At 37.2% G+C, this 24,986-nt stretch overlaps 2 protein-coding genes across 5 annotated transcripts; one reads left to right on the top strand and one right to left on the bottom strand.

Annotated features, from left to right (window-relative positions):
- The first annotated feature begins 2,899 nt into the window (after positions 1 to 2,899).
- Positions 2,900 to 9,355, top strand: SELENOP (selenoprotein P). Its single transcript, XM_071731868.1, is given in 5 exon segments — positions 2,900 to 3,041; positions 4,515 to 4,717; positions 6,052 to 6,264; positions 6,632 to 6,749; positions 7,636 to 9,355. Coding segments are annotated over 4 exon segments (1,164 nt in total). The 5' UTR covers positions 2,900 to 3,041; positions 4,515 to 4,526; the 3' UTR covers positions 8,278 to 9,355.
- On the bottom strand, positions 9,142 to 24,000 carry CCDC152 (coiled-coil domain containing 152). 4 transcript variants are annotated; one of them, XM_071731872.1, is made up of 9 exons: positions 23,676 to 24,000; positions 21,336 to 21,428; positions 20,292 to 20,397; positions 14,444 to 14,512; positions 13,309 to 13,373; positions 11,815 to 11,917; positions 11,019 to 11,146; positions 10,082 to 10,168; positions 9,142 to 9,734 (listed from the first exon to the last, which is right to left on the bottom strand). In XM_071731872.1, the coding sequence occupies exons 2-9, from the start codon at positions 21,420 to 21,422 to the stop codon at positions 9,714 to 9,716; spliced, it is 666 nt and encodes a 221-aa protein (XP_071587973.1). In that variant the 5' UTR covers positions 21,423 to 21,428; positions 23,676 to 24,000; the 3' UTR covers positions 9,142 to 9,713. The 4 variants fall into 4 exon arrangements, with proteins under 4 accessions (XP_071587973.1, XP_071587970.1, XP_071587972.1 ...); XM_071731869.1 differs by having other exon boundaries at positions 9,142 to 9,560; XM_071731871.1 differs by lacking the exon at positions 14,444 to 14,512 and having other exon boundaries at positions 9,142 to 9,560.
- Positions 24,001 to 24,986: the final 986 nt, after the last annotated feature.

Genomic DNA, 24,986 nt, shown 5'->3' with positions numbered 1-24,986 from the left:
TTTATTTACAGCATTTAACCAAGAGTTTAAGGCCTCATAAACAAATGTAGATTTGCTTATATAAGCATTAAGTATACCTCAACAGCCTGTTTTTGTTGCAATTTATTCCACTATAAAGTATGAGTAACACCACAAAGTTACACTGTTATAAAATGAGAAAAAAAAAATGAAAAGAATGAGTACAGACAATCTGCCAGTGGACTTTGAATCCCCTGTTTGTGACATCCTTCAGTCACAAGAGCAAACAGACACTCAAGACCTAGGGTCTCATGACAGGATTTGTGCTGTATCTCTGCTCTGCCTCTGTCCTCTTATTATTTGTACATGTTGCAAACCACTACAGCAGGCTTTACCAGAATATAACTACTCACTTGAGATTTTTTCTTATGAAGCTAATGAGTAACCAATCTAAGTAACAGAAATAACAAACATAAGTTAGTTTATAAGGACACTGATATTTATGTGCTCTGACGCTTCAAAAAGTTCGAAACATGTCAAAAAAGGGTTCTTCAACAAGAAGAGAAAGGGACTGTTATTTCCAGCGGGACCATTATTCTCCACAAATAAGAAAGAAAGCAAGTGGAAACAGGATGATAATTATAAAAATTATTGTGTGAAACTGAAGACTTGTCCAAATTAGAGTTCATAACTGCCTCCTGCAGTGAAATTGGAACATACTCAACAGCTAAGAAAATACTTCCAGTGGAAAGCAAAATTAAGACTTAAGACAGTAATTTCTTTAGAAATTTTGGACAAAGGGCTGCAGGAACCTACAAATTCAAGGGGGACTAATGTAAGAAACTGAGTGGTCAGACTCTTAGATTATAAATTTAGCAATTATTAACATCTTTATTCTACTGTTTGTAAAGAAAAAAACAAAGATAGAAGTGGATTTTTTCCCACTCTGAATGGATAATGCTGCATACTGAAGTTTAGACATACTTAGGGTTTATACATTGAGAAAACAACTGAATTAGATCTATCTAAACCCACTGCAAATTGACGATATTCCTTATCATTTGCTTTAAAACAGAGGAACTTTTTTCCTCATTAAATCTTGAGACAGAACAATAATCTCAGGTAAGATGAATGTTACCTAGCAAGATGATCGTGGCTTATCACCATGACTATAGTTAAGCTCTTCTTAATGTTACACAGCTTATAATAAATATAATGTAATATAATAATAAATAGTATAATAATTAGTGTTTCTTGACACATAATTGCTACTAACAGCTCCTTCTCATCTCTCTGTAAGGGAACTGAAGGCCTGCAAGTGTCTCTGCATAGTGTAGGGGAGAAAATATTAACTTTTCCGTAGTGAGCAATGTACATTTTCACACTCCATGTGTTTTCCATGGCAAGGTAGATGTTTTATAAGTTGGTGGCTTCAGCTCCATTTACTCCATTGGGACCCTTTATTTTCCAGTGCTGCTGAACTGCTTCAGTACTTCAGCAGAACTCACTTGTATTACAAACAGCTCATGGGCTCAGCACTTGTTAATCAAGTCCTTTGTACTTCCACCTCTACAAAGCTGAAAAAGAAACAGGAGTGGAATATTGCTCTTTATTTGAGACTCTTTCCATCTGAGATTCCATAATTGGCAAGAGTCCACGTGTCAGTCAGGACTGAGCTGCATTTTATTCCTCTCCTTATTAACAGTTCATCTGTACCTGCTTTGTTTCTTTTTGCCTGCTGCAGTGCTCATTTAGGATTTGACAGACGTGGTGCATACTAAGCACTTACTTGCAGCCAACATTGCAGGGCTTTATTAGCACTTTATTAGCATGCAAAATCAACACCCTACCCTGAAGCAGGAGGTTTAACATGCCACCTGGAATTGGAAAGAACATCATGGCAGTTATGAGGGCTTAGTCCCAACAAGGTAAGGAATACAAGGATGTGTTTCCTTAAGAAAATTCTACCATGAAAAAAGAATTAATAAAAAAAATTGGTCCCAGTCTGATATCTATTTTCTGCATCATGTTCTCCAAGACTATTGAATAAAAATTCAGATCTGTGTCCTTCTTTCCACTGATGTAAGCATGGGATTTCTGCAGGATAAACCCCAAGCTGAGCAGTTCTATTTCTCTCACCCAACCAGAAGCATAAAGCTCACCCATGCAGGAGGCAGAAGTCTCAGGCCAACGAACCAAGCAATATAAATATCTCCATGTTAATCTCTAAGGGTACACCAAGTTCTTAAACATTTATTTCTCCATAAACACACATAACATGTACACTGGAGGAAATCAAACTCCAAAGTGCTGTCAAAATAAAACACACCATGGTACCCAATTGTCTCACTGAACAGAGGAAGAAACAGTGTAACCTGAATGTCTCAGGTACCTCAGGGATGATGGTGTTAAGAAAGCACTACAGAGTAATACAGAGAATTAAATAGCTATTGCCAGTTGGTAGAGTGTCTTGGCTTGCTACTTTCATTAAAATGGCTGAAGACCTTGGCTGCAGGTTCTAAGTTTTAAAGCTGAGTGACAGTGACATAACCAAGAGCAGCTGGGCAAAAGGAGATGTGTACTGCACATGACCTCAGCCAGGGTACACCATTCTCTGAAGGCAAATACTGGATCAAGCATCGAGAGCAAAATCTGCTAGCTCAGCATTTTTGTAAATAGAGAAGAACGTTCCTTCTCTCACTGTGGTTACCACTGTGTTCAGAAAATAATGACTCTTTGCCCCACGCCCCTCCTCTGACTGTACCACTACCTCCAGCTGACTGGGGTGTCTGACAAACTGCATAATCTGCTATTCCAATCCATTACCTCACAAATACCTTGCCACTCTGCACAATACATGGTTTCCACTTGGAATTAGTTAATGGAGAAACATCTCATCTACTTTTGCTAAAGGGTTTTGCTTTGCTTGCAAGGTCACCCAGAATAAGCTCCCTGAACTTTGAACCGTGTCTGCAAAGTGAGATAAACAAGAGCCGTATAAATACCACAGCCCTTTCCCCCGCAGTGTTTTCTTCCGCAGTGGAGTTGAGCAGAGCTGCCAAGGAGGAGGGGGAAGGAAAGGAGAGGGTAAGTGTGCTGGTTTTGCTATGAAAGAGCTACATGAGTTAAGATTTGGCAGAGTGTGTCCTGCTTCTTTGCCTGAAAGGGCTGACTGTGGAAATTTCCACTGGAAACCAACTAGAAAGTTGAAATGCAGAGAGCAGTGTAATGCAGAGCACAGCTCTTTGTAGCTCACGGGGTGAGACACAGCTGTGCCTGGGTGCGGCAGAAGGCTATGAAGGCACAGAAGGATCTCAAGATGTCACAGGAGTTCCATGTGTTTATGAAGGCTACAAAGGCAGGCAGATTTCCAGATGTGAAGAAAAGAGTGAAAAAAAAAAATGGTCCTCTTGACATCTGTTGGACCACAGTTCAGAGTAATGCACCTAAGGTCCAGGAAAAAAACATTAGGGACAGGTAGAGTTCACAAACGGTGTTGGCTTTCTTTTAAAACATTTTATTAGAATGTTTTATTTTTCTTAAGACTATGGCAAGTTTAGTAAGATGTATGCTATTTATTGGAACTTAGCAGTTCCAAAACATACTGTCTTTGCTGTTAGACTTTGATGCAACTATACTATTCCACAACCTAGGACATGCTGGGGAGCCACTTTATGATTTTATGTATTTCTTAAAATGGGCATTTTCTCAACCTATTAAGCAAAAAATATTTTACTTTAATGGCATTAAAGGAAAAGATAATTACAGAGTTTCTCATATGCTTTTGTTTTCATAAGTATTAAATGGAATAAGTGTAGGTAGGAGATTTGGTAAAATTTGAGGAATCCTGAAACCAAGTTTTCATTTCCTGTTGTTGCCTAAAAATGTTTCTGGTGCCTGTTTTCTTAAGAGATGGGATCCAAATACTACAGACTGACTTGTAAAATTCTTAAGTCCCTTATTACATTTCTGCCAGGTTCCATAATACTTCCTGTGTACCACAATGCGCTATTGATGCAAATACTTTTGAGTGGAATTATTCTGGAATCTGGAGTGAACTTGTCTTGATTCTTACTAGCATAAACTGGCTCCCCACAACTTATGTGAAAACATAAGAAATGAGGGCACTTTAGAATCACTGGAGTATTAAAAACAGGCAACAACAAATTAAAACTAGGAAGGAACAATGTAACTGATTAGTAGTCCTGAAGGAAAATTCATTTATTTTGAACACTTAATTTTCAAATGCTTACATAAACCAAAACCAAACCAGAAAACCAAAACCCCAAGAAACACATAAACAAAACCAACCGAAACAGCTCGAATGTATTTTTACAGGTGTGTTTGGTGTTCTTTTTTGTTCTTTTTCCTTTCCTTTTTTTTTTTTTTTTTTTTTTTTTTTTTTTTTTTTTTGTTCTTTTTCCTTTGTGTTGTTTTAGTTTTGTTTTTTTTTAACAAATGGAGCCAATATCCTGCTGTGTTTTGTTATGGGAATTTAAGAGCCCGAACTTAGTTTAAACACAGATCTCATCTTGTTTATTTTTTCTCTTTTCAGATAAAACCCAGCCATGTGGGCAGGGCTGGGGCTAGTTCTGGCTCTCTGTCTCCTCCCAGGAGGAGGGGAAGAGATCCAGAACTGCAAGGAGCCCCCGGAATGGCGTATTGGGGAGGAGAACCCAATGCTGAACTCTAGGGGCTCCGTGACAGTGGTGGCTCTTCTCCAGGCTAGCTGATACTTGTGCCTGCAGCAGGCTTCCAGGTAAGCATAAATCTTTTTTGCAATTTTGGTTAAAACATGGCTGGTCAATTTTTTAATGGCGTCTGAGGATAATACACGTCCCTGTCTGCAGATGCACTCAATGAACTTCAGCTTCTCCAGTGGCCACCATCCCAGCTGGCATGTGTGACCCCGTGACCAGCTTAGCTCTCAGCAGGAGTGTTCTGTGCCAGTGGCTCAGATTCTTTAACTAGCAATTGCAACATAGAAGTATGATCAGCTTGACATTAATGAAATGCAAACCCAAACAAAGCAGTTCCTCAGGACTATGCTTCAGTTAGCAACAGATTATTATTGTAGTAAAGATGCTGAAGTCCAGAAATGTCATCATTCTCTGACATGATTAGAATACCTGAAACAAACACACCTATGATCACTGATTTCTTAGGCAAGATCTGCAGGGGAAAAAGCAAATTGGAATGTGCTTTTAATATGCTTTCCCAGCTCTTGTTCAGAGATCCTAGATTTATAAAAAAAACAACCCAGAAAATAAGGAATATACTGGCCTTTGTGTTTATATTTTCATGCAAGACCTGAGATACTGGTGCTCTGGTTTCTAGAACCTACTTCTCTGCAATTAAGTTTCATGACAGTAACAGCTGCAAGCACTTTTAAGCTGATCCAGATAGGAATCGCAGACAGCCCTTGTCTTGGATTTATGTACTGATTGTGAAATCATTTTGATTTAGAAATTCATAGTACTGGTTTCAGAGCTTGATTTTCAAGCACTGTAATAACACCCTAGTTTACCCCTTTAGCATGCATAACTTCATATTATAATAGTCTTTGAGTTTTCTAAGAACTAGATTTGAAAAAGTCATAATGGCTTTCAAGATTGTTTTATTTGACTGTACATTTTAGAAAGGTTTTAAGAACCTTTTAAGTCCTAGACTACTTCCTGAAATAGGGGTGGGGTGGGAGAAAGACTTTTTAAAGTAACTCAATAGGAAGGATACACATTAAAAGGGGAAAAACCCACAACATCATATAGCTAGAAAACATCTTCTTGTACGGTAGAGCAAAGAGACTTTTTCTGATGGGACACGAAAGGGTAAGACTAGTAACCTGTCAGACAGGCCATGCGCACATTCTGTAGCCACACTTTATCCTGGCTGTTATAGAATGGGCCATGTTTGTTAATACTCATGGCAAATGACAAGAATATTTTAATAATGTTAGACTGTTGCTATTAGAACTGGGAGAAAATAATATTCACTGTAATAAAAGTAAGATGAAACATCCTACTTTTGCACAATGTGGCAAACTTTTTGATTCTGTAACGATTTCTGGTCTTTCTTCCTTGCATTCTCCACTAGATTGGAGGACCTGCGAGTAAAATTAGAGAATGAAGGACTGGTCAATATCTCGTATGTGGTTGTCAACCATCAAGGAGCTTATTCCCAGAGGAAAATTCACCTACTGAAAGAAAGTGTTTCAGAATATATTACTGTTTACCAGCAAGAAGAACAGGAAGCTGATGTCTGGACTATCTTAAATGGAAACAAAGATGACTTTCTCATCTATGACAGGTTTGTGTTTAGAGGCAACATGGGAAAATATTTGTGTGTATTTGGAATAATGCTTTGTAAACATCTGTGTTATTTGATTGATTTGCAAATAACCTGGTTACCTCATAAGAAGACATCAGAAACTTCTGAGTTGCACTAAGTAAAGTACTTGCCACTAAAATAGAGGCTTCAGACAGGAGAGTTACTCAGTAAGCCAGAAATTATGCTTCATTCTACTGAGTGTTGCAGTTGGGTGGGCAGATGTTTGTAAGGCAGGTCTTGGTTTTGCCTCTGGGACTGTGCGAGTGTGGGTGCACTGATGTGAGAGATATTTAATTTTAGGTGTTTCTTTGTGTATAAGTAACCAAAAAGTTCTTTCTCTCCTTAGATGTGGCCGTCTTGTGTATCATCTGGGTCTGCCCTATTCCTTCCTGTCTTTCCAATATGTAGAAGAATCTATTAAGATTGCATATTGTGAAAACAAGTGTGGAAACTGCTCTTACATGGTATTTTCTTGTTTAATTCTACCTATACACTAGGAAAGGATTCTGAAGTTGACTGGTATTTTAAAAAAAAAATAATTCATTGTCATTAATAAAAAAAGACATAATTCACACTTTTCATGTGTCTTGAGCAGAGCTTCTAAACATACTTCAAAGTGAATTAGATCTAATTTATGTTATTATCTGAATTTCTGTAGTTAATAGAAATGTAAGTACTTTTCAGAAATCTGAACGCAGTCTTGGGGGTTAATTCTATTTCTGGAGTTATGTACACCTAGCAGGCAATTGGGTGCCCTTGATTTTGGGGATGGGTAGTTACTTAAATTGGTTTGGTTTGGGTTTTTTTAATCCTTGGAATCAAATTTGAGCTGGTTTGAGTTATTATTCCTTTAAGTATACATTTAAACACAGTATACAGTAGTTAAGCAAATGATAATGCAAGGTGATAAATTACTTTTATAGAAGATGGGGTAGCTTTAATTTACATGTAACTTAAGATCAAAACTACTTTAAGGATGATCAGGAATTGTACATGCATAGAAATCATGCAGGTTTAATGAGAAGAATAATGTTTTAATTCCATCATACAATTTTCCAGCTCATCATAGGCCTCAAAGAGGTCAGATTTGTAATCCTAGAAAAAAGAGTATTTTTTTATTAGCAATTACTAGAATTGTAATCCCTAGAAGTTTATATTAGGAGCCCTGCCTAGTTATCAGCAGTGCTGTAAAACAAGGTTTTCTTTCTGACACACTTGTATCTTTCTTGAGCAAAGTAGCACAAATAATTTGTGTTTCAGGTTCTGCAGAAATGTTAAGGTAATTCATATTTTACCACCAGTTTAGTTAAATATTATGCCTTGTATTTAATGCAAGCTTCTGTTTCACAGGAACCTGATATTGATGATATATGTGAAAACATCACCAAAAAAGCAGATGAGAAGCTGGCAGAGATAGAATCCAAACCAAATGGTCAACATTTGCATCACCACAACCTGCACAGGCTTAGACACCATCACCATCGCAAGGGCAGTCATCATTCCAGAAATGAGAACCAGCAAGCTCCTTCGGAAACTCAAAGGCATCCTCACAGCGGTCGACATCATAGAGTTTTTGGCCATAGCAGACAGGATCAGACAGGCAGTACTGCACAGGTAGAGGCAGTTCCCCCAGGAGAAAACGTAGAAATTACACAAGATAAAAAGCTATGAAAAAAGGGGAAAACCACCTGTAAAAACCAGTTAACTTGAAATTGGCAGACAGCATCAGACTCAATTTCTAGTAGCTGATGCTGACATTGTCGACACCTTCTGTTTGAAGAGATAGGAAATTCTGTCATTTGACAGTGTCGTGGAGCACTTCCAAATTCTTGCAGGTGACACGGACAGCTGTTAGCAGAGGACATCACTGAATCCTGACAGTGACGTCTGCTCACTGCTGCCTGACAGTCACCAGCAGCAGGAGAAAGTGTATCTAGTGACACCTGACAGTGACAGGAAGAGGCACAAAACTGAGCCTGAAAAACAAACTAAGCACCTTAAAAATGTAAGGCAGTCCCTACCACCTAAATTAGTGTAGTTGTGAGAATGGAAAAATTAACAGATTCAGTGGTTTTATTGCCCTCAACTAAAAAGAGACAGGTGTGTAGAGTTAAAATAGTGCAAAGATGTAGACTTGTAGAACAGTGGTCTTAGAATTACAGTGTACCTGTCAAATTCCATCAGTGAAAATCTTCATTTAATTGACTCTTAGTTTGTTTTTCAGTTGCACTGGGAAGGTGTCTGCATTCTTGATTAATATGTCTGTCTTTTTTCTCTTCTAACATTCTGCTTGCATTTGTGAGGACAGGAGCATAAACTATGACCTAGGGGCTCCTGTTTGATGTTTTGCAACCAAGAATAGAAGATAACCAAAACAGATATTTTAATCATTTTTTTATCAAGAAGATGGAAAGTTGTTTTGGTTTTTTTTTTCTTTCTAACCTGGGGATACAAAATACATACATGAAAAGCTTACTCCTGAGCAATATGCCAAGATAACTTTTTATTTTAAGTGTAAGATACAAGCAGTAACTGCATTATACTAAAGTAACAGATTTATATGCTTAACTGTTGTGGCTTAGATGTGGTACCAGGATCCATTAATACATATTGCTACATCTTATAAACTCCCACCAAATCAGTAAGATCATGCCTAAAGTGAGAAGCAATGTTAACAACTCCTCATGCAAAATCAGTATCATAAAAGGGAGTTGCAGAAAAAAATTAATCTTGGTTTAATGTTTATCTTTGTTTGATGAGTATTGACGAGTAAGTTGATATGCCACTTAAACCTGTGTAATTTCTCTGTGTGTAGCTTAGCATTCCTAACCTTTGATTAACTAAGTAAAAATATAGTTGTTTGAAGGATTCCTGGGTGAAAAGAGAATATTCAAGAAAGGACAATTGCTTTGAAAGTGTATACCACAATTAATCATGGTTTAATGGGGAAATTATTACTCCTACAAAGCTTGAAACTTTTTATCTTGAATGCTGATTAGCAAGAAAGAATGCATGCCTTTGGAATATTTGACAAGAGCATTTTCAATAAAAAATAATCAGTATTTCTTCACATGTTGCTTTTGCTCTCAGGTTTTGAAAGATAACTTTCTGTATTGCATATCATGCACCACTGAAATACTTCACATCATGCTCTAAAATCGCCTCCGTTTGAAGTGTGGGTCTTGCCCTTTATTAAGACGCTGCTCTAAGTCCCTTATGGTGGTTCGGAGAACTGCAATTTCCTTGTTTTTCTCCTCCTGGAGATGCTGCAGCTTCTATAAATACAAGCAAAGGCTTCATAGTTAAACATCACATAGAATTATGTACCAATACAATATGCAACTGCTAAGGAGTAATATTATAGTATTTCTCCTAGTATTTTGCATCACATAATTACACATGTGACTTTTCCAGATTCCCGTTTTCTGTCACGTCCCAAAGTTCCAGGCCTACAAAGACAACAATGCACATAACTAATTTATATCACAGTCATTTATCTGCACTGTCTTAAGTCCCTATGTTAACTACTCTGTAATAGAGCCACATGTTGGCTTTTATTGTTGAATCCTGACTATGTGAACATCAGTGCAAAGACAGGAAATCAGTTGTCTAGAGGTTGGCAGGGAAACGTGGGAGAGAGTTAAGTTGGATCTGTAATGCATGAAACTCCACATCCTCATTCATCCATCCCCAAAGTTTTGTTGCAGAGCAAACCATGAAACCACAGTGAAATGCTGTTTGAAAGAGGCTGTAACAGTATTTAGTATCTGCAGACTGCAGATATTAAGGCACATACCCTTCGATAAATACTTTGTGGCAAGACAGAAGCATCTGAAAATGATTTTGTTGTCTTATTCTGAACTCTTGCTAGTTTAGCATTGAACTGAAAGAATTGGGAAGAGATAAAACATTAAGAACCAAGAGGAGAAAAAGTATGGTAAGTAATTGATGCATAGCTTTCACTTATTTTTCCCTTTTAAATTGGATTTTATATTTGCAAGTAGTAATATCAAGCTTACTACTATTTAATCCTAGGACAGTGACAGTACTTAAATTTATTTTAAAAAGAACGTCATTAGATATTATGCTTATTAAAAAAAAATCTCAAAATATTTAAAAAAGTAAATAGTATAAGTCTAGAATCATAGAATCACGGAAGTCAGAAAAGACCTCCAAGATCATCAAGGTCAGACATCAACCCATCACCACCAGCGACCTAAAACATGTTCTCAAGTACTAGGTCCAGGTGTTTCTAAGTATCTCCAGGGACAGTGACTCCACTGCTTCCCTGGGCAGCCTGTTCCCATGCCTGACCACTCTTTCAGTATATAAATTCTTCCTAATATCCAATCCGAACTTCCCTTGGAACAACTTTACACCAATTCCTCTTATCTTATTCCCCAAGTACTGGTTACTTGGGAGAAGAGACCAACCTCCACCTCACTATAACATCCTTTTAGGAAGTTGCAGAGAGTAATGTGGTCTCTCCTCAGCCTCTTTTTCTTTAGGCTAAGCAATCCCAAGTCCTTCAGATGTTCAATTCCTAAACAGAAGTGACTCAGGTACCACTGTAGAAGATAGCCCATGTCACTGATCTTTGCAAAGTCAATTGGTTTTTATGTTTCCCAGGTTCCATCATGTATTTTCTTAAGTGGTATTTGACATTTTCACTACACAGTGTCTTAGTTTACATAAAGCCCAACTGATCTTTAAATCCGCTTTGCAATGCATACCTCTATTTGCATTTTAATGATTTCATTCTGCTTCTCTTCATTTTGAATTTTCAGCTGTCTAGTTAGCTCTAATATTTCTAGTTCTTTTTTTTCTTTCTCTTCTCTATATTCAGCTTCTCTCACTTCAACTAGTAACATCAGATACAATTATTACAGAAGATGTTCAGGTGGAAAAATAACATCACATCCCAAATACTAAAACTTCCTCAAACAGCAGGTTGATATTTCACTAGAAAAAATTCAATTCAAGAAAAGCATACTTTAAAACTATCTGAAAACTACTCTATCCCATTCCAGTAAGTCAGAGTCTCTTTAAAGAAGTATCAGGTTTTACAAAGAGTTGTCTGTCTTTTTTCAGTGAAGTGGATAACCAAAAAATTCTACTTTTCAAGGCTATGCCAAAAATTAATACTGAAGTTTTTTCTCATTTTCATATTATTTATTTGTGAAAATAATGTCACACTCTCCTGAGCATAACTGGAACTCTTAAACAGCAGTTTAACTTATAGTTCAAAGCAATTTTCCAGGCAACACTCAGTAAAAAATTTAGTTCCCTCAGATTTTTAGGTTCAAGTTCCCAGTGTCTGTCTGTTTTGGATTTTCTGTTTATCTGTCTGCCATCTACTATTGCCTCACTGCCACTCTCTACTCTCTTGAGCGAAAATAAGACACAATTAAACACTATCCAATTCTAGTTTTCATGTTTCCACTACAAAGTGAACTTAGCCTAGATGAACTATTAGCTTTTACAGGTCAATGTTTCACCCAATGCCATAGCATTCAGTCTTGTACTTACATTTTTTTCTTATATCACAATTCAACTGTGCTATTTCTAATTTGCGGTCATCCTCTTTGTTTTTCATTTCTATCAGAAGTTTCTCAATCTGATCTCTATATTCCTATGAATGTAAAAAGCTTCATTAAAATCTTGAGGTTTCTGTGCTCTTGGTCTTTGCAAAGCACAACATTCATGTAAAAATGCACAGTACTCTGTAATTCAGTACTTGCTTTATCTTTGATCCAGGTAATTCAAAATACCCAGTTACTCCCTAAACAATCTGGCTGAGGTCTGTGGATGAAAAATGTAGCAGATTTCATTGTATTACAGCTATCAGTTAATACAAAATTAGAAATAATACTTATTAGGAGAACAGGAAAAGTGAGAGAATATTCCTTTCCCCAGTCCTGTTAATTATGTGACTGTAGTTCTACCTCTGTGGATTTCTGACTGTAACATTGTATAACAAATTCTACTTAAAGTATGAATTTTGTTAATGCTTATACCAAGAATTCCACAACTTCATACTAACAGCAGCAGAAACATCAGTGATACCAGCACCAGTGATTCTGGTGGCACCAACACTCCAGCAAAGAGTCTGAGCATGCCTAAGGTAAATTTGCTCTCATTACTTCCTCCAAAATTATTAAGGAATTTGCTGTAGCTGGTAGTGTAGAGGTGCTTACAAAGCTCTTGTCAGAGCCTTCTGACAAGGCAGGTAGTCACTCAGCAGGGCAATGCTTGGAGGCACTCAAAAAGGCAGTATTGATGGGTTGGTAATAATGTATTTGCATATAGTCAAGTCGGTGCCTTCAGAAGAACATTAGGAAGGTCCACTATGCCCACACATGTAAACCATGTGTAGACTCATAATGTTCTCCTGCCTTCCAGAAGGCATTACCTATTTTATTCCCAAATTGTCAAGATAACAGCACTTTTGGTATAAAAAAATTAATTTTCACTCATAACTACTACAAACACAGGCAAATAAAAATTAGCAGTGAGATTCCTGAGCCTATACATGTAACAGACCTGCAGTCTTAACAAAGACAACTTACATTACCTGTGACTAGCTCTGCTTGTGTTACATCCTTTCCAAAAATGAATGGGGCATATATAAAAAGTAGAGAGACTGTAAATGGAATTTATTATGAGACAGAGATAAAAACTAGAGCCCTATTACCTTTCTAGTATTTACTCCCAAATAAAACTACAGAAAAAATTCAGACAGTTCTTGATTCTCTGGCAGTACAGCAGGCACTGTAATTATCAAAACCTTATTTCCACTCAAAAATGTATTGTAATGCAAGGGATTAGACTTCAGAATGTAAAATTGACATTAAAGCTAAATACAGCTTTTTTTGTTTGTTTGTTTTTTTAAACTGCTAGGAGAACAATTCTTTTTACACAAGGCATGTTAGCAAAAGTGCAACAGTTTCAGTAGCAAACCTAGGAAGAGATATGAGATAAAATAACATTCCTCTATCTAAAGAATGATCACTTGTGACATACCTGTTCACAAGTTTTTAATTTTTCTTCCAAGACGTGAATGGTCCCCTTCAGTCTATCATTTTCATCTACATAAATAAAAAAATGTGATAATACTAGAAAGTACATTTTGACAGTCTTATTAGCCCAGAAGTAGAAAAAGGAAATTACTTCCTTTTTGACTTGTTTGAACTAAAAGAAATTTTCTTGTAGACATGATAATCATCACTGACAGAGCTACAAAATCTCAGTCTCCATTTTTAAAGAAAATTTGTAGCTATAATATTTGTCTAGTTATTACTGCCTTGGAGTGGTTTTTTTTTTTTTTTGCCTTTAGATAGATGCATAGAAGAAAATGGAAATGCAAAGTTCCATGGCTCAGAAAACACAGTATTTTTATCATGCCTACAATTTCAAATTGGAAGGTGCAATTTTAAAAATACACTAGAACATAGTACCTCAAAAATAGAATTTAGAAAAAGCATTTTGAAAAAAACTTTTAGAAAAACGTTTTTGATTATAAAAAGTCACTTTGAGTATTAAAGCAACCCCATACTTCCAGGTTTTAGCAGTTTATTAATGTTTATGCTGATACACCTTGAACACACAATAGTTTTAAAATTAACTACATGTTGTACAGCTAAACTGTGGTATGAAGAGACAGCAAATATTTATATATTTTATTTCAAAGTAGCAATTGTCAAGTATTTACAGCTAAATCTTACTTATTGCTAAATTTTAGCAAGTGTTTATAGCTAAATTTTAATATTACACTGAAGATTAAGACTTCTTGGTACAACAAAGTGATAAAACTATTACTAAGTGTTTTAATAGCTTACAGAGCAGTTGAATGACTTTCTCACTTCTCATAACATTGCCTGAGCTATGCTGAAATAAATTTAAAGACCAACTACTGATTAAAAAAACCCACTCATTGATGCAAAACTTCTTTTATATATGGATTCTAAGTAGCATAACAGCAAGAGACACTAAGCATATAAACCAAAAAAATCTGCACAAGATTGATTTTAGGTATCTTTTTCCTTATGTTTGGCTGCCAGAGAGTTTATCTCTTTGAGAAAATCAGTAAAAAAAAATCCAATATGTCTACTTGTTCTAAATTACATTACAATATATAGATTAACAATTTTTCTTTTACCTTTCACGTTGCACTGGTTTTCAATGGTTTGTGTTAGACCCTTTATAACATTCTGTAGAGAAGAACATTCTAAAAGAAATTAAAAATCCAGTACTATTGAGTAATTTTGTTACAATTTTATACTTTGTTTTTAAACTATTCTCAAATATTTTATAAACATCAACAAATACTACTATTGATCTTCTTCCTGTCTAGAGAAATAACTCAAATCATTATTATGTTTGTTGTTTAATTTAGGTTTTAGATTGCCAATAGCTAAAAACAATTTTATGCCATATGAGCCATTTCATAAAACTACTACATTTTTGTTTATAGCCAGAAAACAAGGATGTTGTCATTTTCTGGGCAATAGTGGAAGTTTTCCATATCAGCATTCCAGCAATTTGATGTAATTTATGACACTGAGGCTTACATTCCTGACAGCGTTTTTCGAAGATTCTTTTGAACAAAGCCAACACTAACCACTCCCTGCATTTTCTCTCCATGTTAATGCATATATTCATGTCTCCAAAGTAAACTTGGAGAGATTCAGAACATGCTACTACATCTCCATTACCTAATTGTCAGGAAAATAATAATGTGAGTATGTACATACATGCAACTTTTTGTCACTTTTCATATTACTGTTTAATAATTTTATTTAATTAATTTTATTTTTAATATTTAAACATCACATGGACTGCCTGTAATACAACTTTTGTTTTTAATGAAATACTATTTTATCTCTTATGCTCCTTGTAACCTTATCAGTCAAGTTACAAAACATTCAAAGAATGGAAGATGGGGGACACTAAAACTGAGGTTTCTTATTCTTAAAACCTGTTTTCTGTTTCCAGAGTACTACTGCATTTCTTCAGTGGCTTTTGATCTCCTGAGACCAAAGCTCTGTTGAAAACTGTAGGTCATGTAATTAAATACTACATTACAAATAAGAGATTCACTAAGATTAATTAAGATCCTAGTTCAGAGATTCATTTTTCCACCCAGTCACTTTTATCATTGGTCTACTCTTCCATCAAGTCAGCTTTGACGTAGCTATGTAAATTAGCCGGTGGTACTCTTTCATTTCATGCTTTAAAAAAACACTAGAGGGAGCACAAACAGCACAGAAACATCGTCTTTCCTCAGTTCTTGTACTGATCAAAAGCGTTTATGGAAAAATCCTATTGGAAGTTGAAAGCAGTAACTTAGCATGTCCATTTGTACTAGCTAGTTCTACTACAAATTTTCTCCTATTTGAAATGCAGGGAAATAATCAGAAACTCTTATAATTCATGCACACATTAGAAAGATCTCTATGCTTTTGAGTAAAATAGGATGGTCTTACAATGAATTACAGCTATTTAAGTCCAAGCTACTCTTATTCCATGTTTAATATCTATAATTTACTGCAGTTTCTTCCATCTTAATTTATAATTGAAACTACTGTGTTTTTAAATAGGGTAATTATATCAACCACTTTTTCCTTTAATAACTTTGAAACACAAACTTCACAAACATGCCATCCTGCAGATGTTAAATAGATCCACTGTAAAGTGTTACATAGGCAATAATGTGACTGTTTTCTTTTTAAAGCTACAGCAGATTTTAGTTCAGAATTGCATCATGACAGGAATCCATTTAGTTACCATAAGAAAAGTTTAGGAGCGGAAAATAACAACGTCACACTTGTGTCTGTCTGAAAGGCATCTTTGATGATTTACACTAAATAAAAAGCAAGGTCCTGAATCTCACTTTTGTTTAACTAAGAACATATAAAGACAAAGCAAAGCTCCTTCATCACCTTTGAGAACATATATATGCTCGCCCAGTTGCTCATCTTTTTCCACCTTATCTTTGGTTCAAGTGTTTCACTCTCCCCTCTCCCTTGAGTTTTAGACATTTTCTTTCTTCCTTTTAGAATTCCTAGTCTTCTTTTACCTTAAATAGTTCTGCAGAGAGAATTCTGGCTATCAAGAATATCAAGGATCCCTCAGGTTCTCATTTGCTGGAGATTTCCTGAGGTGCAAAATGCTATTCCCATGTTTGTTTCTCAAACCAACAAAGACGTCTTCAGCCAGGGTAAAATTTCACTTCCTCTGGTTCATAACCACTAGTAGCCACAAAACCTTCAGCCACAACACAGCCTTTCCTTCCACAGTGCTCCTTCTGTCTGCTCTGCTATAAGCAGCATGTTTATTAGGAATCATACATAGCCCATTCACCAGCATGTGGTCTTTCATGTCTTTTTTTAAGCTCTTCTGTGAATTCTTTGTGGTCTACTATTAAGCCTTACATTCTAAGGCTGAGTTGTTCAACTATCCTGTAAATTCATTTCCTTTTGTGTTAATCTGGTAATAGGATGAACCTGAGAATGATCTTCAACTTGAGAATGTACATACATTAAGACTGTATGTTGGCACTCTTCATCAAGAAATTAGTACAGCAATCCAAACCTATCAATTTCAGTTGCCTTTGGACCAACACTTCAAATGATATTTTCAGGAAATGAGGCTGAGCTGGGATTTGGGAAACAGCTTGGGACATGAGGCTAGGAGAAATATTTTTTTTTTAAGACACAGTTGGCAATATCACTGTATAAAAGCCTTTCTCACAGCTACAGTCTGTTAGCATAACTATTGCCAGAGAAATAAAAGAAACATCAATGCTACATTTGGTTCCTTGTGTCTTTTCCAGTTCTGTACAGGATCCCTCTATAATGCCACCAATAATAAACCATGGTTTTCTAATTCCATTGTTCTTTGACTTTCACAAAGGTACTACAAAGAGTGGAAGTATAGGAACACTTTATTGCTCTGAATACACAGTATGCCATTACCCCTTCTGAAGGGTCAAAGTTGCAGGTAAAATTGACAAAGGTGCAAAGACCATTTCTATCTGTTTCAAAAAGAAAAAGCAAAATGTTTTAGCAACACTATAAACTTACTAAAATTTATAATCACTGCACTAACTTTAATGTCCTTCTGAAATACTTTTAACATTACAGTCACTGCTGAGCTCTAGGCACACAGAAACTGTATAACTGAAGGTTCCTTTGGATCTACTACAGATTATGGCAATCTGCTGTTCAATGTGTTTTGTGAATCTCTTGCTTTCAGATCACCGTTAATGAATATAGTTCAAAAATATAAACTTATATGCACTTCATTACATGATACTCAAAGTGTTTACCTTCTTGTTAACCACGTTAACTGAACAGAACAGTCATGGTAACTGTCTTAATTTCTAAATATAGTCTATCCCTCTGGCATCTCTCATTTACATTTTACTTCCTTACCACCAACTAGCTTTCAGAACCACCTCTTACATGTCCCATGTTGTTCCAAGTTCCTGCTTTTCACTCTTTTTCATTACTGCTATTAATTGCTCTGAAATCTCTCTTACCCATCCACCATAATCCTTGTCTTCCAACTTTTCTGTTTCCTATTTGTATCCATACTAATTTGCACAACTACTATGGCTTAAATGTTATTGAGATTTGTTTTTCCCTGACTATCCCTGCTGCTAAGACTTAAGCTCATAATTTATGCTGATTGCTCTGGGATTTTTCCTTGGGCTTCTGCCATTCGCATTTTTTTCATCATGTATTTCAAAACAGCTTCAGGGTTTGCTCTCTTAAGTTATATCAACATAACTATCTCTTATAAATAATTTCACTGTTATCAAAGTGAGGTACTACAAAGTTCAAATCCCTCTTCTGACTTCCATCTGTTTTCAGCTACTCTACTTCCACAGTCCTTGTTGCAGTCATCCCAGCTGCTCTGATTTCCTGAATTGTCTCTTTCACTTTCTCTGCTACCTTTTACCCTAGAGGTTTCATGGTAAAAATAATTTATTCTTTTTGTCCACCTTTTCTTCTCCCTTTCTAAAATACTTTTGTATAAACCCCTTCCTCTCTGTTTTTACCAATAATGACACTTCTTGATTTGTTTCTTAATGACAGTCCTGCATTGTCTTTTGTGCTTGATAGAGAAACACATGGCTTTAATGAGTCAGACCAGAGTTCTGTCCAGTTTACTATCCCACTTCACAATGCCCAGTAGAAAAAACTTCAGGAAAGAAGAAAAAAAAGCTGGATAAACACCATCCTTAATATATCCTCACAGTATCCAAAACACAAAAATGAGGGTATTGTCTGAATGAGAGGTACTGTCTTTGTGCTTAGCAAATTTGTTCAGTTTCATTACATGAATTTTTCTACTATTTTTGGACTAATCTATGCTTCTGTTATTCACGAGCTTCTGTGGAACTCATTTAACAACTCTGTAATATTAGGAAAAGTTTCTCCTTTCTTTGCTTTAAATCAGTCAGCAAGTTTGATTTCCATTTAGTTCCCTTATTACACTAAACAGTGAATACTCATTTCCTAGACACTTTCTCTATGCCATTCACAGTTTTACAGCCATGAATCGTATCAGTTCTACTCTTTCTCTTTAGGCTGAGAAGTTTGCAGTCATTTTAAGTCTTTCTTCAGATGTTCCAAAATTGTGACCAAACCTGTGAAGGCCCAAAGTGCATTCCTACCCACCCATGTCTTGGGTGATAGCTGAGCTTAAGGCCCACCTAGATGGGTGGACAGCCAGTGACCTTGAAAAGAGATGTCTAAAGAAAGCAGGAAGAAGACTCAGAAATGTCTGCCCTTCCTTCACTTGGGAACTGCTTTTAAGCTCAGGCATTTGCCTTTGGCCTACCTTGAGCAGCTGTGTTGCAGCCACATCGCATATATCCACAGACCCTGCTTATGGCCTAGGGAACAACTTCCAGATGGATTTCAGACCTGAATTGTCACTAGGAACCTGCTAGTGATCAACAGATCTTGTCTGGTGCTTGTAACTGTTTCTGAACCTGATCCTGACTCAGTTTCCTATCCTGACTTTGGACCTCATACTTTTTTGGTAATGTGGACTTCTGGTTGACCGTGACAGCCCTCACTGGGCCAGCCCTGCATGGGTACAGTGGAAGCAAGTCTCAGCTGTCGGGGCCCCTCTTTCTGTGGGCCTTGTTACATCACTGGTTCCTGACTCCCTGTCCTTTGCTCCTCCCTGACAATACCAAATCTTGTCACCTTCTCTGTTATATTTTGTAGTCCTGGTATGTCCATATTGATGAGAAGGGGAGGATCCAAATATTACATAAAAATCACAGACTTCACAGGGACATGTTTGTTTCACCATTTCCTTCATAATCATGCCTATCACTGTGTTTGCTTCTTTGATCACTGGTTTATATCAGAGAACTGTCCAAAAAGACACCAAACTCTCTTTTCTGAGAAGCAGCCAACTATGAATTAACATAAATTACAGGTTAGGACTTTAAGTATAACTCCTAATGTTAGTTGGCTTAAAAATGCTGGCTTTGTAAACTGCAGCAGCTCACTAGAAGCTCAACTGGTCTATATGAATAGGTAAGGTAAACATTGAGGCACAAGAATATCATCAGGTGACCAAGATCCTCTCCCTGTTCTCCTGCCCACACATTGTTTCATTAGAAAAGGAGATAATACAATCAAAAGAAAAAAGATTTACAGAATTAAAGAAAATACAAAAGGAAAGATATTCTTTCATGCTTTTCTGCATGCATTCAAAAATATCTTAAAATGTATTGATATTTACATCAACTGGAAAACAGTTACTTTAATGCAGTTCTCAAGGTATGTTTGTGGATTAAAGTTATCCAGTTTATGGAATGGATTCCATCGCATGACCCAAGATTAAGCATTACTGTTTTTCACACAGTATCTTAGATTCTTGCTTTTTTTGTATTTCATATGACTACAAAAAATGGAAATATTTCTCAAAGCTTCCTGAATGTATGCAAAATCCATACCATCCTTAAAAAAAATATTTACCTTCTTTTACTGATTCCTCCTTTGACTGGCTTAATGTTAATAACCTGTTATATTTTTCCAACTGAAGAACCAGTAGGTTGTTTGCTTCATTAATTTCTGATATTTTCTAGAAAATTGCAAAAATACTGAAGTTACATTAAAATATTTTTATTTACATTTTAAATCTTGAGTTTTAAATTAATATAAAATCTAACAATTTTCCAACACTGCACTCAGCAATTTGTGCTATTTGTCATTCTGGAAATTCTGCTATAGAGAATGATAGACTGGGGTCTGTTATATTGAGTTTACCCAGCAGAACTAAGAACTCTGACTTACACCACTAGTTATAAACTGGCTTCCTCTCAGCTCTGTAGTCCACAGTCTGATCAGTCCTCAGCTAGGTTCTTCCTCCTGCTCTGCATATGAGGATGCCAGTGCCCTTGCTGAGCACCAATGTGAGGAACAAATGACAGCAGGAACTGGTATGTTTTTCACATGAGAAATTCAAAACTTATTTCAGGTGCCCCTTTTATATTATCTCTAGTATTTATTTACAGATCAGTAAATAACCTGAGAGTTGTGTAATGTGGGTCTAACAAGAAACACAAGACTGATTTTCCTCAGGGATTCAATCTTTTAAGAACTAAAATATACATAAAACAGAGCCCAATGACTATAGAATTTAAGAACTGATGCTCCTGCTATGGCAATGACATTTTTTCTAGAAAAAGAACTCATTTCTGAAGGGATAGTCCAGAAAACCTGTGTTAATTTGCTATCTCCAAGGGCTACAAAGGAACATTACCGCGCTTTTTCTGAGAAGCTAAAATTGTCTCAGGACCATTAGAATTCTAGGACAGAAACAAAGGATTCTCATACTACACAGAAGTCACTCGTATCACTGAGATAGAGTCGATACAAAAACCTTCCAAATCAAGTTGGTATTATAAGGCATCTTAATAAACTGTTAAAATTTCAAGAAAGTTTCACTGGAAAAGCTTCTTAAATTGCACAAAATACTTATAAATAGCAGTATCAACATCTTTTCCGTTCTTCACTTACCTTTTCTATTTCAGAGAAGTTATCTAAAAGTTTATCAAGGTTCACTACACTGATCTTCTTCATGGTTTCTTCATGGCTATGATTCATTTATTTCTGGACCACATAATCCAGAGACCATCGTATATATAAAAAACAGACATATGAATTAACACATCTCTCAGTCATACTATGTCAAAAGTTTTCATATGCACAATATAAGCAAAGAACACTTTTTCTTTTTTTTTCAATTAAAAGGATTTTTGCCTGTGAACCTAAATGTCAGCCAACCTAAGAACCTGTGAAATAATGCAGTTCAGAAAGCTCAAGCAAAATCCATCAAATATTTAGATGATTTAGGGTGAGTATGGTTGCTTGGTTTTTTTTGTTTTTTTTTTTTGCTGCAATTTACTTCCATAGACACAACAATGCAATTTTACCTAAATATATTAGTCACCTGCACATACAGTGGTTTAAAACCATGACTGACTTCTTTTTAGCTGTGCTGCTAGAAAAGACAGGCTTTCTTGTCCTTACTTTGGAGTAGCAAATTCAATCAACTGAAACACCTACTCATTCACTACTGTGTGCCCTCCAGAGGCAACTGACGAATTTTTGCTGTTTGATTAATTTAAGAAATGTTACTTAAGTAAATGAGATTTTACCAGGCATGCATTATTGCAGAATCCAAACAACCTGCATTAATACCAGTGATGATACACCACAGCACATAAATCTTACTGCATGAATCAAAGAACAGTACTTGGAGAAGCACCCACATAATTCCAGATTATTAACACAATACCTAAACTGAACAGAAATTCTGCTTACAGAATCTTCAACATAAGTTTGCAATGTGGATCTGAAAGACACGATGTGAATGCTTCTAAAATTACTGGAACTATCTCTAAACACCAGGCTCCATGAAACAAAAGGTCCAATGGCAGAAAAACCTTGTATACCAGGTAAGAGTCACTTCTGTGGGGTAATATATGAACTGTCTTTTTTACAAATAAAAAAAATGCCAACAAGAGAGATGAGCCAGAAGTTAGAATGTGTCCAGTATCCAGAAACTAAGTGGATTTTCAGAGAGAAATACAGAAAAATTAGGTGGAAAAAGATATGTAAATGAGCAACTGCTGCCAAAATTACATAACTGAATTATTTTTCTCATTCAATATTTAAAAATATTTATGTATATATATCTTATTTACCAAAGCAGTAGGATAAATATATGAGTTCCATGGGTTTAAGAGTAATTTTTCTCTTGTATTCAATGTTTTCTAACACTGGTAAGTTAAATTAGTGACTTTTTACTAAGTTAGCAATCTTAGTGACTTCTACCTTAATACAGTGTAATGCCTTGCTAAAATGGAGTTTAAAATATTTATTAAGGACATTCCATTTTGCAGAACAATTACATATCTTAATATTCTATTAGTTGATAATCTAAATGTATACTTTTAATACCAAGCCCTGATTTTCCAGTTTTTATCATGGGTAGTACGTGTTCATCAGTCACTATTTCTTCTCCTCATGCTCTTAAAAATGTGGTTTACTCTAATTTTTGATTGAGAATGGGAGTTCAAGGAGCTGCCATGTTGTGTGCTGTTTTGTTTGTTTCCTTATTCCATGGCATCATTTGTTTTCTCAGAAGACAGGATGTGCTCAGTACTTGGCAGTGTTAAGCAACAGTGCCACTGGGAAAAAGACTCCTGCTGAACTGAAACAGTAAATTAAGAATAATGTTGTATTATTAATGTGTTATTTTTACAGCAGGAAAACTCATCACTTTTATTTTTGTTTATATTATGTATGTTGTCTTCCAACACATTTCTGTTCAGACTCCCACCTGATTTGAACTATAGTATTTATTTCACTGGGGAGAAAAAATTAAAGATTTCATTTTATATTTGACTGTCACAAATCTGGCATCTTTATTTAATCTCTCTTGCTGTCCATGCTCTCTCAGCACCCTTTTAAAAATCCTGTAGCTGATGATCTGATTCTGGAATTTAAAGTTTAATTTTTACTTCATATAATTATGAAACCTGTACTCATAGCCAAAACAACAAGATATTGATTTTCTACTGCAGGCATCAACTGAATATAGTAATTACTTAATAATGAGCCTGTCAAATAGCCTCATCATTAGTCTGAATTCCACCATTCTTTAAAACAGGCATCTAATATTTGCATTGGCTATAAGCTTAATATCTCACTCTCTTAAGGCCCCTGAGCACACCCAAAACATGGCTTGCAGACCAAAGTCCCCTTCTCACGGACACCCGCAACAGGACAGAGCCACCAAAGGCAACACCGCAATCCCCACCGGGTCCGAGAGACCCTCTTGCTCTCTTGCACCTCTGGTCTCTGCAAAGCGCCCTGGGTAGAAGTAAGGCCCGATCACAGCCTCCCGTGCAGGGGACACTTCAAAGCACGGCCCTTTACTCCTTCACTGCGTGGGCACGACCGACGGCGCGGGAGCAGAAGGAAAGCGCTCGCGACACGGGCGAAACGGGACGACCCAGCCCGACACGACCCGATACGGGCGATACGGAGCGATACCGGGCGACAGGGGACGATACGGGACGATACGGGACGATACCGGGCGACACCGCCACTCCCGACGCCCCACAGGCAGCGGAGAAGAAGCGTCGCGCGCACACCCGGCGGCGGGAAGGCAGCTTCGGCGGCGGAATGTACCATTGCCCGGGGTGGGGGAGTGGGGGGCGCTTTGGCCCCTTCTCCCCCCCCCTTCGTAACGCGGTGTTGGGCGCGACCGTTTGGAGGCGCTGGAGTCGGCGGCCTCGCCCCGAGTACAGGGGGTCCCGGAGAGGAGGGAGACCGGAGCCGGGGGGGGTCCTGGGGAGGGTGGGTCGCGGAGAGGGGTGGGAGCGTCCAGCGGGAGGGAGAGGTGGTACGTAGGAGATGCGTAGGGAATGTCCTGGGTGTGAGCGTTTCCTTGGGGTCAGGGTGACGGGAATTAAGGACAGTGGACCACGGTGCTGCCTTGAGAGAACTTCAGGGACAGTGCTACCACTCGCCACCTCACTCAAGCACGTCCCAAACAACTCAGCAGAGCCCCCGATTTCACTCCTCTGTGGAGTACGTAATCTGTTTTATCATTTGACTCCTCACATCGGTTTTAACATCAGCTGAGGGGGGACTTAAAGAGCATATGGCAGTTTCTTTGAAGAGCGACATTCCATATGGGATGGGTCTGGTTCTGTGTGTGAGGGAGGGGCTGATTGGTTGCCTGGATCTGGCACATCAGTATCTGTACTGCACATGTAGCGAGGGTTACTGAGCCGTGATCCTCCCAGCCCACCGCTACTTTTTCCCAGGGAAATTGCCAGAAAGGCCTGCAGGCTGCTCCATGTGCTGTGACTGAGGGTTGTGCTGCTGTGTTGGGTAGGCTGGGAAGGCAGTCGTCCTGCTTAAATATGAAAAGCAGCAGGTCACATTTTTTTCTGCTGCTGAAGTTTGACAGCACGTCTTGTTAAGATTACCCTGTCCTAACATATTTAGTATCCTGCCAAACTTTTTTTCTTTTTTTTTACTTTTTCTTAGAGGTAGACCATCCCAGTGAATCAGAGGCAACCAAGCCCTGTAGTCCCACAGGGAAACAAAACAACTCTCTTCCTACAGCCACTTCCCACCCTGCTAAGTATA

Source organism: Heliangelus exortis, chromosome Z (genome assembly GCF_036169615.1).
Source record: "Heliangelus exortis chromosome Z, bHelExo1.hap1, whole genome shotgun sequence".
NCBI classification, from domain to species: domain Eukaryota; kingdom Metazoa; phylum Chordata; class Aves; order Apodiformes; family Trochilidae; genus Heliangelus; species Heliangelus exortis.
Note: the sequence above shows the minus strand (reverse complement) of the source record. Positions and strands in the feature narration are given on the sequence as shown.